The sequence below is a fragment of the Syngnathoides biaculeatus genome, chromosome 12 (genome assembly GCF_019802595.1).
Source record: "Syngnathoides biaculeatus isolate LvHL_M chromosome 12, ASM1980259v1, whole genome shotgun sequence".
Classification (NCBI taxonomy): Eukaryota; Metazoa; Chordata; class Actinopteri; order Syngnathiformes; family Syngnathidae; genus Syngnathoides; species Syngnathoides biaculeatus.
The window spans coordinates 22378327-22394486 of NC_084651.1; the positions used below are offsets into that span (position 1 = coordinate 22378327).

A 16160-nucleotide genomic window follows, 5' to 3' on the forward strand; every position below is an offset into this window, starting at 1 on the left:
TTGATGCTGCAGTCTTCCCAAAATTCGACTACGGCGGTGTGTGCTTTCAAGTGTTTGGTGCATTATTTAAAATACAGGGTAAATCTTTAAACGCAAGGGAGAAAGGGGAGAAGGAGACTTGGTGGTGGAACCCCAAAATACAAGAAGTCATCCAAGGTAAGAGATAAGCAAAGAAGTCGGACACGGAGAGGACTGAGGAGAGGTGTAAGGAATACATTGAGATGCGTCATAGGGCAAGAGTGAATGACCGCGAAGTGGCTTTGATTAGTAATGGAGAAGTTAGAAAGGCACTGACCAAAATGAAAAGGCAGTTGGTCCCGATAACATACCATTTGAGGTATGGAAGCAATTTGGAGAGATGGGTGTAGAGTTTTTGACCAACTTATTCAACAGAATACTACAGTAGTTACTGATTGTGTTTGGCTTGTCTTTTCCTTCAGTTACCCTTACCAACTTATTCAACAGAATACTAGCGGGCGAGAAGATGCCTGAAGAATGGAGGAAAAGTGTGCACGTTCCCATTTTTTAAGAACAAAGGCCATTTACAGAGCTATGGAAATTATAGAAGAATAAAGTTGATGAGGCACACAATGAAATTATGGGAAAGAATAGTGGAGGCTAGGCTCAGGACACAAGTAAGTATCTGTGAGCAACAGTATGGTTTCATGCTTAGAGTACCACAGATGCACTATTTGCCTTGAGGATGCTCGTGGCAAAGTACAGAGAAGGTTGTCTTAGTGTCACGTCACACGGAAGCAGTTCAACAGAGCCTCATTTTGAAACAGACGTGGGAGGCATTCGGCTTACAAAGAAAATGTGCACTTTGGCGCTAATTTATTTTATTTCTGTTGTGTTGGGAATTTTAAAAATATTTTTATGAAATTTTAGCTCCATTTGCTGTGATAGATAAATAAAATACATTTCCTTTGGATTAGCACTTTCACACCCCAGCCTAGGTGGAGGTCTGCTCTCTGCTGAGAGCTGATCGGCAGTACAGTAGTTACTGATTGTGTTTGGCTTGTCTTTTCCTTCAGTTACCCTTACAGTGAAGACTGCAGTCAGGGAAAGCAATACATGAACACCAGATGCCCTGCCTGGTGTGACCGAATCCTCATGTCTTCATCTGCCAGAGACCTGGTCTTTAAGGTGAGCGTTGTCCTGATAACCACCAAGCTTTATGAATGCCATCTCCTCTAAGTTCATTTAAGATGCTTTTCCATGTTCCATTTAGTACTTTGAGTGACCACAGCGGCATTTCTGCTTTATTATTTAGTTAAGCCATTCACACCTCCGTTGTTCCTGATCCACGATTCTCCATCTGTATCGTCAAACGAGTCCATCCATCCATCCATCTTCTACTGCTTCTCCAGGACAGGTCGCGGGGACAGCAGCTTTAGGGATGCCCAGATTCCCCTTTCCCCAGCCACTTCTCCCAGTTCTTCTGGAAGGATCCCAAGGTGTTCCCAGGCCAGCCGAGAAACATAATCTCTCCAGCGTGTCCTGGGTCATCCCCGGGGTCTCTTTCCGGTGAGACATGCCCGGAACAGCTCACCGGGGAGGCGTCCGGGGGTCATCCCGATCAGATGCCCCCGCCACTTCATCTGGCTCCTCTCAATGCGGAGGAGCAGCAGCTGAACACTGAGCCCCTGTCGGATAACCGAGTTACTCACCCTATCTCTAAGGGAGAGCCCGGACACCCTGCGGAGGAAACTCATTTCGGCCGCTTTTATCCGGGATCTTGTTCTTTCGGTCACGACCCACAGCTCGTGCCCATAGGTGAGGGTAGGAACGTAGATTGACTGGGAGGTTGAGAGCTTCACCTTTCGACTTAGGTCCCTCTTTACCACGACGGACCGATACAAAGTCTGCATCACTCCAAACGCTGCCAATTCATTTTGTGCATTGTTGCAAGTGAATATGGCAATGGATATGTTTTCCATGCACAGTGTGATATACAGAGACGAATTGAAGTGGTTGATTTTGCGTCAAGTAGTCCATCTGAAAGGTGTTTGGAAATCAGAAAGAGGGTGCCAGTGTAGTGCAGGCAAAATCGAGTGCAGCGGGGTGAAATTTTGGCCACTTTTTGGAATGGCAACAAAAATCAGCCTTCTAACACTGCATTTTGGGGCGGGTGCATCTTAGTAATTTCAGCCCGCTATGAATATCTGGTTCAGGTCCTCTCCCAAAGTATTTTTCTGGGTGTGCTGTCCCAAATTTGTTACCCATGGGACAATTTATATCAAACAAAGCCTGGCTTTTATGAAGTTGCCTGCTTCCTCGTAATGATCAGTGATAGATTCCTTTTCTTTCACACAGTCATATATTTTGTTTCCCTCTTTCACAAGCGCTTTGAGTTCTGTCGCTCCAAACTTAATTTTGTACTTTGTGAAAAAGATCAATCGCAAAAGCCTCTCTATAATATAGTGGTCTCTGCCACTTTCACACCTGTTGCCACTAGTGTGTGCAATCTCTTCAAGTGAACATGCAATTTAGCACCCCCTATTTCAAATCTTAGTAAATCAGGCCCAAGGAGTTCCTGCGGGCCTCATCTTTATAAAGCCTCCTCTCGTGTTTTCAAATTCCATTCTCCTTTCATACCCTCTCCTACAGTCTGTTCTCTTGTAATTCACTAATTTGGCTTTCCTCAAATGATCATTTGGATGGAAAATGGGAAAGAAAAAAAGTTTTCATGACCCCCCCCCCCCTAGAAAAACAAGCATTTGAGATCCTTGTGGTAGGATTCTGAGCACACATTTGGCTGCAGAAAGCCAAACCTTGCAGCATTCAGCTGTGAAAAGAGATGCAGCAGTGTATTGTACACCCAACACCCCTCAACGGGGGGCTGCTCAGGAAGTTTGTCTTTCTTTTGTTCACGACAAATGAGAAATTCCTTCCTGACCTTTCTTCTTAACTGACTGGAGCAACACTAAAATAATAACTGTGTAACAGTAAATTGGGGGACAGCAGTGACAGTAAAAAAAACATTCGCATGCACGCATCTGGACGGCTGTTTGCCGTGTTTCCGTGGCACAAAAGTTAATTGCTTGTAATGCGGAGGACAGTTAGTGTGTCCACAGATTGGCTGATGATTCACTGAGCACACAGTGGCCAGCTCTGAGCGTTACAGATTGTTGAGACATGGGCCTGTAAACAGGCCAGCGTGTGGCGTCATCTATCATGGCACGGTCGGTTAACTCGCCATCATGTTATTTTCTGCTTGCCGAGCCCTAACACGCCAAAGGTTGCCTGCTGGCTGCGTGGCGCAGCACCAGCTCCAGGAGCCCCCGGTAATGAATGTTTAGCCGAGCGAGCGCTCCTCCTCTGCCGGAGGGCCCCGGGTAATTTGTTTATCTGTCTAAAGATTACGCAGCTTGAAAATCCGCAATTTTATGCCGCCTTTGTAAATGATCAAGTGTGCGTTTGATGAATGTACGCGCGTGCTTCGGGAGGCGGGCGTCTCACGGCCAGCTAGCAAACGTATAGAGAGGTGCCAGAGCATGGCCCGCAAGAAAAAGGTAGCGTGAGGTGGCGCCGCTGTGCGTGCTGACCCCGCTCCGCCGCAGGATTGCTCTGAAGTTAATTTGGATTTGGCTTTATGGTTCATTCTCAGGCTTTCTGTCTCTTTCTTCTGAACCGTCAATGCACCTCACCATGTCCCCCCGAGTGTGTGCGTGTGTAGGGGGGTGGGCGTTGATGGCTATTTACAAAGTCTTTAGTTCAACCAGACAGGTGTGATTTATTCTCCAGTCTGCAGATGCACGTCTGCATGGGTAACAGCTTCTTTGTGCGCACAAAGTGAAATTGAAACACGATTCCCTCAGATAGGCTCACAGATTACTGTGGCAGTGCGACGGGTTTCGAAGCCAAACACACACTTTATAAATGACTACTGTGTTTCATTTCTCTTCACTGCACTGGGCACAGTTTCAAAGGAGGATCTCAAAAGGTGTTTTCGGCTCAGTGGATGCAACTATGAGATGGGTTGATTTGTAATCTATATGCAATAACTTTTAAATCAAAATGGCTTTGCAAAAACATCTGCCATCCCAGAAGTTACAGCAAAAAAAAAAAAAAAAATTGGTGCCAATGGAAAATTCACCGCTACACCGTACAACCTCTGCAGCTCATCTTAAACGCTGTTGTGAACTTGTATCCTCCTTTGAAACCTTTTCTTTTAGTCAAGGTATTCCTTGGTATTAATTGTGTTTAATGACATTCACACACTGACTGTTCATCCATAAATGCGGCATACAGTTGCTCACTAGTCATATCAGCACGTTGTCGTCGTGTTCATAGCTGTACTAGTCTTCATTTGTCTATTTTTTTTTTTTTTATCTGCAGCCAGAAAATGAGGAGAAGTCTCTGGTCTACGATAACATCGGGGCCAATGTCTGCATGGGGGACCACAAGGTAACATTAGGGGGGTCTGTGCATGCATCTGGCCTTTACCTGAGTGACTTTGATGCTGTGTAACAAATCCTAGTCAGGATGAGGGTGAAATTCAAGAATGTACATTTGATCAAAGGTCATACAGGTATTTGTAATCCTTATAGTTTTATATGTTAATTTGCTGAAAGCATACCTAGAATTGTGGGTGGGATGTGAAGGCTCCATCAAAGTAGAAGATTTTTCATCACTCTCACTTTAAGTTTATGACAATATTGTGCCTCCTAGTTCATGGGAAGACACTGCATTTATTATAAGGATTTGAAATACCTGTACTAAATGTGCATTCTTATGACTTATTATGCAAGTGATTCACAAACAAGGGTGCAAAAACTACAAGTTTCAATTTTTAAATTTCATAAAATACATATATTCATTTGTCCTCAAATGTACCGTTGTAACTGTGCTCCATCTTGGGGGAAAAAAAATATATTAGCAATGTAATTAAGGTTGCGTGTTTCTTACACAAGCTAACGCAATGTGCTTTACGTGATAAAAGAAAATATGACCTCTTCAAAACGTTTTAAAACAATTCTCAATCCTAATAAGCAGGAGAAAAAAAAGCAAGAGCTTTTAAAACGTGACTCTTGGTGTTGACTTGACTTCTGTCGTCATCTTGTTCCATTTGTGAGTAGCATAAGAGCTAAAAGCCATTTCCACATGTTTGCTTTGGACTTGGCGCTCCACTATTTGATGCGAGTCTCCTGGCTTTATATTCCACTACCACTTGTTTCATATATTCAGGACCTGAATACTTAAATACTTTATAGACCACGTGCAGAACTATAAAGTCTATTCTAAATATAATCCCGTCCCATTTGCTTACTTTTGTACACTGTTCAGGAAGCCATTGAATTAACCCGGAGACAATATCTGGGTAATGTTCTTCTTTCTTGTTTTACAAAAACAGAAAAACAACATCTAGATAGGTAGGGAAGGAATACTTATGTATCCTGTCAGGGAAATTGTCACTGCAGCAATATTCACACTTATACTATAAATAATGATACATGTCCCACCAACAAGAAAGTAATTGTCTCATTTTCAAGTAATGTGATTAATGTTGGTAAAGACACATTTCAATTTTCAATTCCAATTTTGCATTTTCTAATTTCTCGCATGTTGACAAAGACACATTTCATCCTGTTTTGTTTTGTATTGATGGTTTCGAATTTTAGGCCATAATAGTAAAGAGAATCAAGGAAAATAAATACACGAATTTCATTGCACTCCAGTGCAGATGTGATCTTGAGATTTTTTTAAACTTGTATGGGAAAAATCAACTTCAATTTCGACACAACTTTGTTTTTATTGACAGCAACTGAAACACACTGCTTGGATTACAGTCAAGACAAAAGTGCATAACAGTCAATACAAAGCGTTTCATGGCATGTGCACAATTTCCATTTATTGCCCTTCAAGTCCATTCCACATCATAATAATGGTAAAGACGTCCTATTGTTCTGACACTTTCACAAATTCATGCATACCTGTGAGATATTTTACGCTCAGCTGTTGGGTGGTAATGCAAAATTGCTGCCACATCCTGGCACTTCCAGTGACAGATCCCTCTGGTACATTGCAACAACATGAAGAGGTTTGTGCCAGTGGGATTTTTTTTTTTTTTTAGGTTTTCGTAGCAAAGGAATATAATGGAGGACATTTTTTTTTATATGGAAAAGTTGAATAAGCATCTTCAAAAAACATGTTGCAAATCAGGAAATTTCATTATGCAAACATAATGGTGAATACATTTTGGCTTTAAAAGTATGAAAAATACTACATGACATTATTTGTCTTTTCTTAGAAATAATGATTACCTTTTTAACAATAACAACTGCCAATATATATAATGAATAGATGTCTAGGTCTCTACCATTGTTGATCAAATTATATGAAAATGACCCACTTCCAAAGTTCAGAAAAATGCCAATTTGCTTGCAAATTGCAAATTCCTTTTTTGTGCTCCATGGAAGGGAGTTTGAATTAATCACCAATTACCTGAGATGCTCTCTAAGTAGTTGGCGCAGCAACTAAAAGTATGGAAAAAAAAAAAAAACTAAAAATCGCTTTGCAAGCTTTTGGGGCTTTTGTTTCATCTTAGTGATCTTACAAAAGGCTTTAGTCTGCGAGCTGCCATCTTTGCGTGACGGCGCACACGACAATTTGTGTTTTCTGCTGCGCTTGCTAACGGAAGCTCAAGGGCTTGAGGTGGCGCATACGTCTCAGCCACGACTGCTTTCATGAACTTTCGGGTAGTGATTTTCAGATGTACGTCATGATTGCTGAGGAGAGTAGCAGAAGATGAGCCGGCCCCCGCCATGAAACAGTTTCGCATCAGACAGTGGCTCTGGCTCTGAAAGAGAGGCGCCTGAAGTCCGCTCTTTCATGCTTGGTCGGTGTGACATAGGCGCCGACGCGTGTGTGCGAGGTGCCCTCAGGCCGCAGCCAGATAGTGCCCCGGGCCATCACCTCGCAGCCGCACACCGGTGCTAAAATCACAGCTGGCTATGTTAAAAAAAATGTCCCATGTTGTTAGCGTGGGGGCTCTAAAACACACGGGCCTGCTATGTGAGTTTAACCTCTTGTGTTGCACAGAGGCAACGAGAACTTCCACTTGTCAAGTTGGCCATTAATGTCTTTTTCCTCTAGTGCCATCTGAATGTTTCTTTTTTTTTTTTTTTTTTTTTTTTTTTTTAACATACATTCCTCTCCTAACTCTGATTTGTCTCTCCCTCCTACCAGCCTGTCTTCCTGTCCTTCCTAATAACAGCAGGGGCAGGTAAACGTAACGCAAATAAGCACAAGTGTTGTGTGGTGCAGTGATGTCGTGGTAAATATTCTTTTTTTTTTTTCTTTCTAACAATTGCTTGAGGTAATTTCACACGTGTCACAAATCAAATTTGATGAGTCTTGGTTCTGTGGACAAATGTTTTTGGACAGATTTTTAGGAATTTCAAGAATGTAGTCTTTAATTTTGAGTCACTCATTGTAAAGTATTTTATTGATCATCAAGCTGGCACACAACATGTTGCTTTTTGGTGTTTTCAATAAAATAAATTTTTATCATTAGGTTATTTTCTATCGGACATGTTAGCGCTGGGCAATTATGGAAAGAAAATAATCATGACTCTTAAAGATGATTGATGAATTTCAAAAGTCAATATTTATTCAACTGCCAAAACTCCAAGAATGACCAGAACATAAATGAGTCACAAGTAAAATAATAATATATTACAAAATAGCAATTAAAAAAACAAGAAATCTACAAATACGGCGCTCCTGTGCAGTATTTGGCCTCCTAGGAAAGTGCCATGTTAGTTACATTACGACAAGGAGTAGAAAAAGAAAACTTGCAAAATAACTTTATTATTATCGCATTTTCATCAGATTAGATTAGAAAGAATATACACCTATGAATATTGTTATACTATATATGTGTTTCCAAAGCATTTGTGTGAAATGTATTTGATAATCGTAACGTCCCGTAACTTGTAATGCAAATTTTTGATATCCCGTTTTCTATTGAGTGATAGTATTAAGGTGGCAATCTTTGTCAAGCAAAGTATTGAAATATACAGCACAAAGTTTATAATTCTTTTTGTTGTGTTTTTAGTTTTACGGTACACTCCAACTGGGGTGTCAAACAGCTATAAGCACGCTTGGAGGAAGCCCGAAAAATACACGTCACACGCTTACTGCAAGCAACACGGGTGCAGTCAGTTTTTTCTTTTACAACGCACGAACTTGCAGACACACCACACGGTTGAGCGCATAAAAGATTTTTCTTCAAAGATAATGTTTTCATGATCGTGAGAAGCTAAGATCGAAGTCATGATTAAGATTTGATTCATCATCCATACGTCAATATTTTGACTTTTTAACCTCATTTGGCTCACAGCTGAATTGAAACTTATCCCATCTGACTTTTGATGGGAGGCGGGTTCAACTTCTTGTTTATAAGTGTACAGTACCTAATCCTTTATTGGGGGGTTAGGTTCCAGACCACCCGTAATAGATGAAATCTGCATAGTATTGCCCACATATATTGAATTTGTGTATATTTTAAAGCTGTATGAACCTACCCAAACTCTTATTAATTTTTCCATTACTCCTATTAATGTATCATACTATTACAAACCCATTCTAAGATCTTAAAAACCTTTTAAACTGTAAAACCTACAGTAATCCACAGGAGCGCTGTACACTATTTACATTTTATTCCTTGGAATATGTTTTAAAGACTTGATTGTTCGCAATATCTTGGTAAAGTCTGGACTTTGAAATTCTACCAGCCGAACCAGAGCTGTGTTCCAATACTTTTGTCCAAATTGCCTTAAGCGCTCACACATCAATTTTACTATTTGCTTAAAATGCTGGAGTCATTTTAAGACGTTTTACTCACAAACGTTTTAAAAAAATGTCAGGTTTTAATTGTATACTTTTTGTGTTGTGCTTAAAACATATCTTGTCTTTTGCTTCACAGGTAATTGATGCCAAAGGGGGGGGACAATACATTCTGTGAAGCGTCTCTGTGTGAACACATGGAGACACACACACACACACACACTCACGTGCAAACACAAGCATGCACATCCACTTTGCACAAGCGTCCACTTCCGAAGAACCTATCCAAACTTTTCCAGCAGTCCTCTCAGCTCATTCAATTAAAAGCACGTCATTTTTGCCTCTCCATAAAACACTCCTTGAAAATGCGGCCCGGCACCCGAGGGTGGCGAGGGCCGAGCTCCAGACGAGACACACATCGCTGACCTCACCGTTGCCATGCAACCACTCCACACTGCCCCACACATCACCCCACACCCCTCCGAGAACGAAAAAAAGATGGGACGGCCTAATTCTTGCCAAAACTCTAATTGACAAATCAGTCGTGCTACATATAATTGCCATTTTTTTTGAGGGGGGGGGCTGCCTTTGTCTCCACAGTATGTCTGATTGGTGAACCTGACAAGTGTTTAAAGAAAAAAAAAAGTGCAATGCAAAAGACATATCTATATGGATAAGTTCATTTGTACGTTGGAATGTTTCCAATTAGGCATGTTTTTGGTTTTAGTGCTCTTTTTGTTTTGGAATATCTTTTCAATTTTAGCGTTTCTATATAAATATAACTTGTGATTTTTTTTTTTCCTCCCCCCTCACCCCACTGCCATACCTGACTACATTATTTGAGTCTTGTTTTATATACTGTACCTTTTAAAGCCAGACAATTTATAATTCTTGTGTGTTTTGGAGCTCCTTGCAGCCATGTTGACCTTTGAGGGAGAGCGAGAGAGGGATTTTTATTCCTTTCCAAGAATGTTTTAAAACAGTGCCATATAGACCATGCAAAGTGTAATAAGATTTCATATATAGCACACTCACATATTGCATTATTGTCATTCTTACTCTAATTTATTTTGACTTAATAATAATAATATGGTTCTGAATGTAATTTTAGGTAGGCGTGGGTGTCCTTTTGTCAATTTTGTTACTGCTGTTATGGTGCCAAGTACACACAGATGAAAGGTGAAAATTATGTTTAAATAAGGAACAAAAAACAGTACATGCAAGAAAAGACCAAGTGAAAAGAATGTGGTTTTATTTGTGTTCAATGTAGCCTGCAAGTCTAAAAGCAAAGAGGAAAAAAATGTTATGTGACTGCTTGTTTTGTTTTTATTATTCAAATTTATTACACTACACGTGTTAAGTCATTAGATCGATCCTCTGTGATTTTTTTTTAATTACTGTAATAATGTTATGCCTGCTGCAGAGTTTGTTTTGATTTGAATTATTAAGCAAACTGGTAGGGGAAAAAAACGAAGTTTTTGTTTGTTTGATTTTTTTCCTGCTGCTCGTTGTGAGTTTACTGTAGGAATATTAAGCCGCAGTTTTCCTTCACTCCATTTGACAGTATAAAAGCAAATCGAGATTTTATTCCAGCCCCTGTGGCCAACAGGTGATGACGCACTTGTTAAGCAATAAACTACATTAGCGCTCACTCTGTACGCCTCGCTGTCGTCTTTTCAAGTTTCTCCGCTGTTTAGCCCACAATTTCGTGAAAAGGATGGTTTTCAATTTTAACAGCAGTTTCACAAGTCATTGAAATAAATATATTTGTCAAAAGTGGTCATGTTGACAAATCACATAATGTACCGTAGTTGTATATGATTTAATGTTTGTTTTAATTCATTTCTAAATGCCACTCTAAAGTGAGTCGCTTAAGATGTCTTAAACCCATAAAGGGTTTAAATTTACCAAAAAGTAGACAAGCGCAGTACCCCAGAAGAAGTGGGGGGGGGGGGGGCATTACCACAAGGCCAACACAGACGAAGTGTTGCCCTTCAATATGTTTTCTTTTCATACTTATTTCAACTGCATCGCGTCTGAATGATCTCAATCAAGAATGAAGTTCTCATGTAATATAGTTCATGTTTTTCCTTAAATTAGTTTCATATTTTTGCAGGATTACAACTTGTTTTTGTCGAAGTATTATTTTGTTATAAAATAGATGGTGCTTCCTTAATCGATCTTATAATGAATGATATGTTCAAGTCATTAAAATAAAACTCAATCAACCAGTATTAAATAATGAACAACAACAAAAACAAACCCTTCTAAACGACCTATGAACAATAATGACATCCAATAATTTCACGAATTTATCTTTAATTTATATTAAACCCCATACATTAAGACAACAAAAAGGTGATAAAACAAATGTTTGTTAAATAATTTATTCATAATACAAAGTGTTTCTTTCTATAACCTCCCCGGAAGCAATAATACTCTTTAAAAGCATCCACATAAAAAAAAGAAAACTTCTCCTATCCCGACATCTGCTGAGGTCAAAACAGAAATGTAGTGTCAATTGCATTTTTTAACTTTCTATTTACAGCATTTTGAAGTTGGCGACTTAAAAAGAAGTCCAAATGAAACAGTGGCTCTTTAAGCGCGTTGGGGGCTGCGTGGAGGATGGAATTTTATTTTTTTTTATCCTCCCCACTGCGTCCTACAACATAAATTATTCTGTAAAAAATATATACAATACAATCTCCTGCGTACTTTGTCGTCAACAATCCGTGTTTCGTTATCTATGCGTCGCCTTTTACGACAGTGGATACCCTGCTTCGACTGAGCTTTGAAAGCGTCACAGCCCGTTCACACCTGACATGTGAAACATTGGTGATGAATCCGGATCTGGGGAAAAAAAAAAATCAAGCAAGTTGCAAGTCCCCCCCACCCCCCCAAAAAAAAAAAATAAAATCCATCCCTCCATTGTTTTTCTTGATAGCGCTTGTCGTTGGGGTCAGGAGTGAGCACGTGTACACGTGAAGACCAACATCACACTGTGTTCACACAGGCGATTTCAGTCTTCAACGAAAACGTCCAAATGATTTGAGTGTTATAAGTACGGACTGCAATCCGATCGTGCCCGTCTACATTCGGATGGAGGACTGCAGTTGTCCCAAATGGAGCGTGGTCTCTTTCCAATGTCGCGATGTCAGGTGCGAATTGGCCCGTGGGAGTTTGTTGGGGACCCCCTTGCATGTTGGGGGGGTGGGGGGGGTCATCACAAGGTGTCCGAGCTGTTGCTACAGGGGCTGATGAGAGCCACATTTCCGCCTGCGCCGCTCTTGTGCTTTTTCAACAGTCTCGTGATCTTCTCGTCGTCCGAGTTGGGATCGAGAGGCTTGTTATAGTCGTCGTCGTCCTCGTTGTCCGAGCTCTCCTTCATCTTCTCCGTCTCCGAGTCGTGCTTCTTCTTGGCCGAGGCCATCTCCGCCGCGTGCCTCTTCCTCCACTTGGTCCTCCTGTTCTGGAACCACACCTGCAGATCGGGGAGGGGACAGCACAAGGCCGTTCGAGCCTGCTCAATAGGTGCGCTCCGTGTTTGCGCAAAAATGGAGTGAGTCGCTTACTTTGACTTGGCTCTCCGTCATCCCTAACGAGTAGGCCAGGCGAGCTCTCTCCGGCCCTGCAAGGTACTTGGTCTGCTCGAAGGTTTTTTCCAGTGCGAAGATCTGCTGGCCTGAAAAGGTGGGCCTGGAGTGCTTCTTCTTGCCGTCCTTGTCCAGCATCAAGCTCGACTGAGCTGCAGACGCGAGAAAGAGAAAAAAGAAAAGCAAAGAAAGAAAATGAAAAATAGAGGCGTGCATGCATTATTTCATTCATTCCTGCACATCAAATATTGGTCAGTTATTTTTTTCATTTTAGTAACATCTGGGGAAAAATGTAATTCAATGCCTCTTTATTCAAGCATATGGAAAATTGGCACGATATAACAATTATTGTGAAGATTGTTTGGGCAGCCATTCATTAACACTAAAGCTTGTTATTATATTTTCATTTGATCTGAAGGATTCGTATTTTTTTCCGACTTCAAAATGTTCTTCTGGATTTTAATTCAGGTCTGAATTGTAAATAATGCAGAGAGGACTGCGAGAATAAACTCGTGCGGCCAATGTTGTGTCGTCTGTTTGTTACACAATCGTTATCAACATTTCTAAAACATGACAAACACTTGAGTTTCTTTGCATCTCGAAAGATTTGCTGGCTTGGCATCAATGGCAAAGAACTCCTTTGAGATTCGTGAATGACTCGAACTGTACGTGAAGCCTTTGAGTCATCTCGGTGAAATGTACTGCATAAATCAAATGTACCCATAGCTTACTTCACCATTATATATATATATATATATATATATATATATATATATATATATATATATATATATATATACACACACATTGTATCGGTACACTGGAAAAATGACTTGAATTGACCCTGCATCGGTTGCAACATGGTTAAAATGTAATAAACTGCCGTGTTTTTCTCAAGTTGTCTTCTCTAAAATAACATAAATTTACCACCTCCGGTGAAAGAAAAAAACGTATTTTCGGCTGCACATTTATTAAAATGTGGTAAAATGATGTAACGGGCCACCAGCGTTCCCTCGTAAATAATAGATTAATATATGTTAGCTGAACACATCTGAATCACCTACAGCAAAATGAAATCAAATTAAAGGACTATTGTCGTGTAAAATATGTGTAAAGGCTGGATTAAACTCAAGGTCCGGGGCCCACCTCCGGCCCGCTACCTCATTTTATGCGGCCCGCTGAAATATAAAAGAAGTGTGTTGACTAATTTCATTTGGCAGAAAATATGTACAGAAATGTACATCTTATTTTCACTTTAACTTGTTTTATAAGCGTTGATCCTCACTAAATCCCTTTCAAAATATAATTGGAGAATAGTTGTAAACTAAACTGCAACTACACTGGGGGGTGGGGCATTTCATTTGATCATGTACATCTGTTGCACACGAATAAATGTGGTAAAGTAACGCAATTTCCTCTCCTCTAAAAAATTATATATATATATATATATAATTTATATATATATTATATATATATATATAATATATATATTTTCTTTTTGTTATTTTTATTTACGGGCCTCTTAAGAAAACCAAAAACTACAATGTGGCCCGCGACCGCAAAAAAAAAATTGACATCTCTACACGTTTATAGAAAATGGAAAGAAACACTTGAGTTTGTTTGCATCTTAATGAAGACTATTGAGAATTTTGCCATTTTTTTCCCATGTGGTAAACTGATTTTAGAGGAAAAGAGCGGAAGCTTTTCTTTTGAAATAACGTCTGTTTAGCGCCCTATTCTCATGTGCAACCAACATGTTCAAAAGAAATCCATTCAAAAGGACCACTTTTTCTAAGTTTTGATTTTATTTGTATTGTTTTACAGTAAATGTGAAGGACTTTGTGAGTTTTGTCTCTGAGGGCGCTATTGAAAACAACAACAACAACACGATTTCGCTGAAATACGTAAGACGCGTTAAGATGTGCCGAAGTGCAGCGCGGAACTTACACGGACAAGGCACGCGCGGGTCCCTCCACGGGGACCCCTGCATGACCCCGGGCCAGAAGATTGGCGCCCGGCCGGGCAGCTCGGCCAGCGGCTTTGGGTAGCGCGACACGGCGGGGCCGAAGTACATCCCGGCGGCGGCTGCGGCCGCGCCGGCCAGCCCGTTGATGCCGTTGATCCTGGGGAAGCCGGCGGAGAGCAACTGGCCGGCCCCGGTGATGGGTCTCCCCAGGATGTCGCTTATTCCGTGCGGGGTGCCCCCGCTCGACAGCTGGGAGTTGAGGCTGGACAGCGACGGCGCCTTGAAGCTGCCCCCCGCCCCCGCCCCCGCCGCCGCCGCCGCCGCAGCCGCCGCCGCCGCGGCGGTCACCGCCGGGCTGTGCTGCAGCGCGTACGGGAACAGGGACGTCTTCATCTCGGTCATGTTGTGCAACGCCGCCAGCGGGGTGCTGCCCAGGACGAAAGCACTCTGCCGGTTAGCCTCCATCTGGCCCACAGCAGCTAACATTGGTCAACATCAACCGCCCGCCAGCCGCTCGCTCCGGAGCGAAAGGAAGGAGAAGTCGCGAAGCAAAGTTGGCCGACTCTCCAACTCCCCGGGTGAGAAGCCAACTTGGTCCCAAATGTCCTCGCCTCGTCAGCGGGAGGCTCCGGGCCGAGTGCCAGGAAGTCTCGGGATTGTTGTGGCCGCTTTTGACGCACTCTTGGCGGTGTGTCGCCAGCCGAGAGGGACCCTCTGATAACACGGCAGACACCTGCACGGGCGGTTCTGCCATTGGAGGAGTCGCAGGAACGCCGCGCGCTGATTGGACGGCACCGGGACGGCTTCTGTGCTCCGATTGGATCACACGCTCAATTCTGCTGCTGCCTGGACTTGGGGTGGGGGGCACTTGACGTGAACCGGAGGACTCCGTGGATTTATTACAGACGGGCCATCACATTAAAAATTAGCCGAGTATTTGTCATTATCATTTTGAAACTACGACTTCTCTTTATTATTGTTTAATCCCACTTGCTTCTCATTCACGCAAAGCTTACTGTTTGACAACGATTGCACTAAACGTCACGGTTTAAAACTTTTTTTCCATTTCACTGAACGTGTCGTAAACGTGTCGAGGTTGTGCGCTCCCCAAATCTGCCTGCAACTGACATTTACTATGACAAAACCCGTGTAACACAAATATGCAAAGCTGTTCCTGTGAAATTAAATGGGCAAATAGATTTTCTTGGCGATTTTTTTTATGTAATGACATGTTCATTTTCAAACATAAAAAAAAGCATATGCATCATGCTATTTACCTAAAATATTGTTCTCTTATTTTACTTTTTGCATTCAAAACAAATCTAAAATGGGATTAGCCAAAGGCTTTCGTGAAAATTCGATACGGAATATTTTAAAATGTTTTTTTTTTATTATCATCCCAAAGTGTACTCTTTAAAAAAACATTTATCTGCTCATTTGCGTATAAAGGATAAACTTGTATGTGTTTCAGAAAATGCTTGTTTCAGAGACAAACAGTGGAAGTGGGAAAAAGTGTGTGTGTGGGGGTGGGGGTGGGGGGGGGCGTCGGTTTCCAGTCATCACTGTGAGTGCTGCAATATTTTATGAAGATGGAAGGTTGTAAGAATGAAATATCACCGTGTTGTCATTTGAAAGGCACAAAATGCACCTCGCTTCTCATTTTCCCACCAAGGAAAAGATTGTGATTTTTAAAAGGTTTTCAACGCGAGGTGATTCACAATTGTGACAGCATGTCTTCAAAGTTGTAGAGTACATACTGATACATTGCGAAGGTTTTCCCTTCCAACATCACCCCTGGTCTGTTCTCA

At 41.5% G+C, this 16160-nt stretch overlaps 2 protein-coding genes across 5 annotated transcripts in view; one reads left to right on the forward strand and one right to left on the reverse strand.

Moving 5' to 3' along the window:
• LOC133509797 (inositol polyphosphate-5-phosphatase A-like) overlaps positions 1-10451 on the forward strand; it is a 218480-nt gene extending 208029 nt beyond the window's left edge. For 3 of the 4 annotated variants that reach the window (XM_061837168.1, XM_061837170.1, XM_061837169.1), the window contains 4 exons: positions 1035-1146; positions 4342-4410; positions 7192-7279; positions 8933-10451. In XM_061837168.1, coding sequence (XP_061693152.1) covers positions 1035-1146; positions 4342-4410; positions 7192-7272 — 262 coding nt within the window. In that variant the 3' untranslated portion in view covers positions 7273-7279; positions 8933-10451. Of the gene's footprint in view, positions 1-1034; positions 1147-4341; positions 4411-7191; positions 7280-8062; positions 8160-8932 lie in introns of all 4 variants that reach the window. The other variant, XR_009797447.1, reaches the window with a different exon arrangement.
• Positions 10452-10830: 379 nt separating this feature from the next.
• On the reverse strand, positions 10831-15299 carry nkx6.2 (NK6 homeobox 2). Its single transcript, XM_061837059.1, has 3 exons — positions 14334-15299; positions 12366-12538; positions 10831-12274 (listed from the first exon to the last, which is right to left on the reverse strand). The coding sequence occupies exons 1-3, from the start codon at positions 14836-14838 to the stop codon at positions 12017-12019; spliced, it is 936 nt and encodes a 311-aa protein (XP_061693043.1). The 5' UTR covers positions 14839-15299; the 3' UTR covers positions 10831-12016.
• Between the last annotated feature and the right edge of the window lie 861 nt (positions 15300-16160).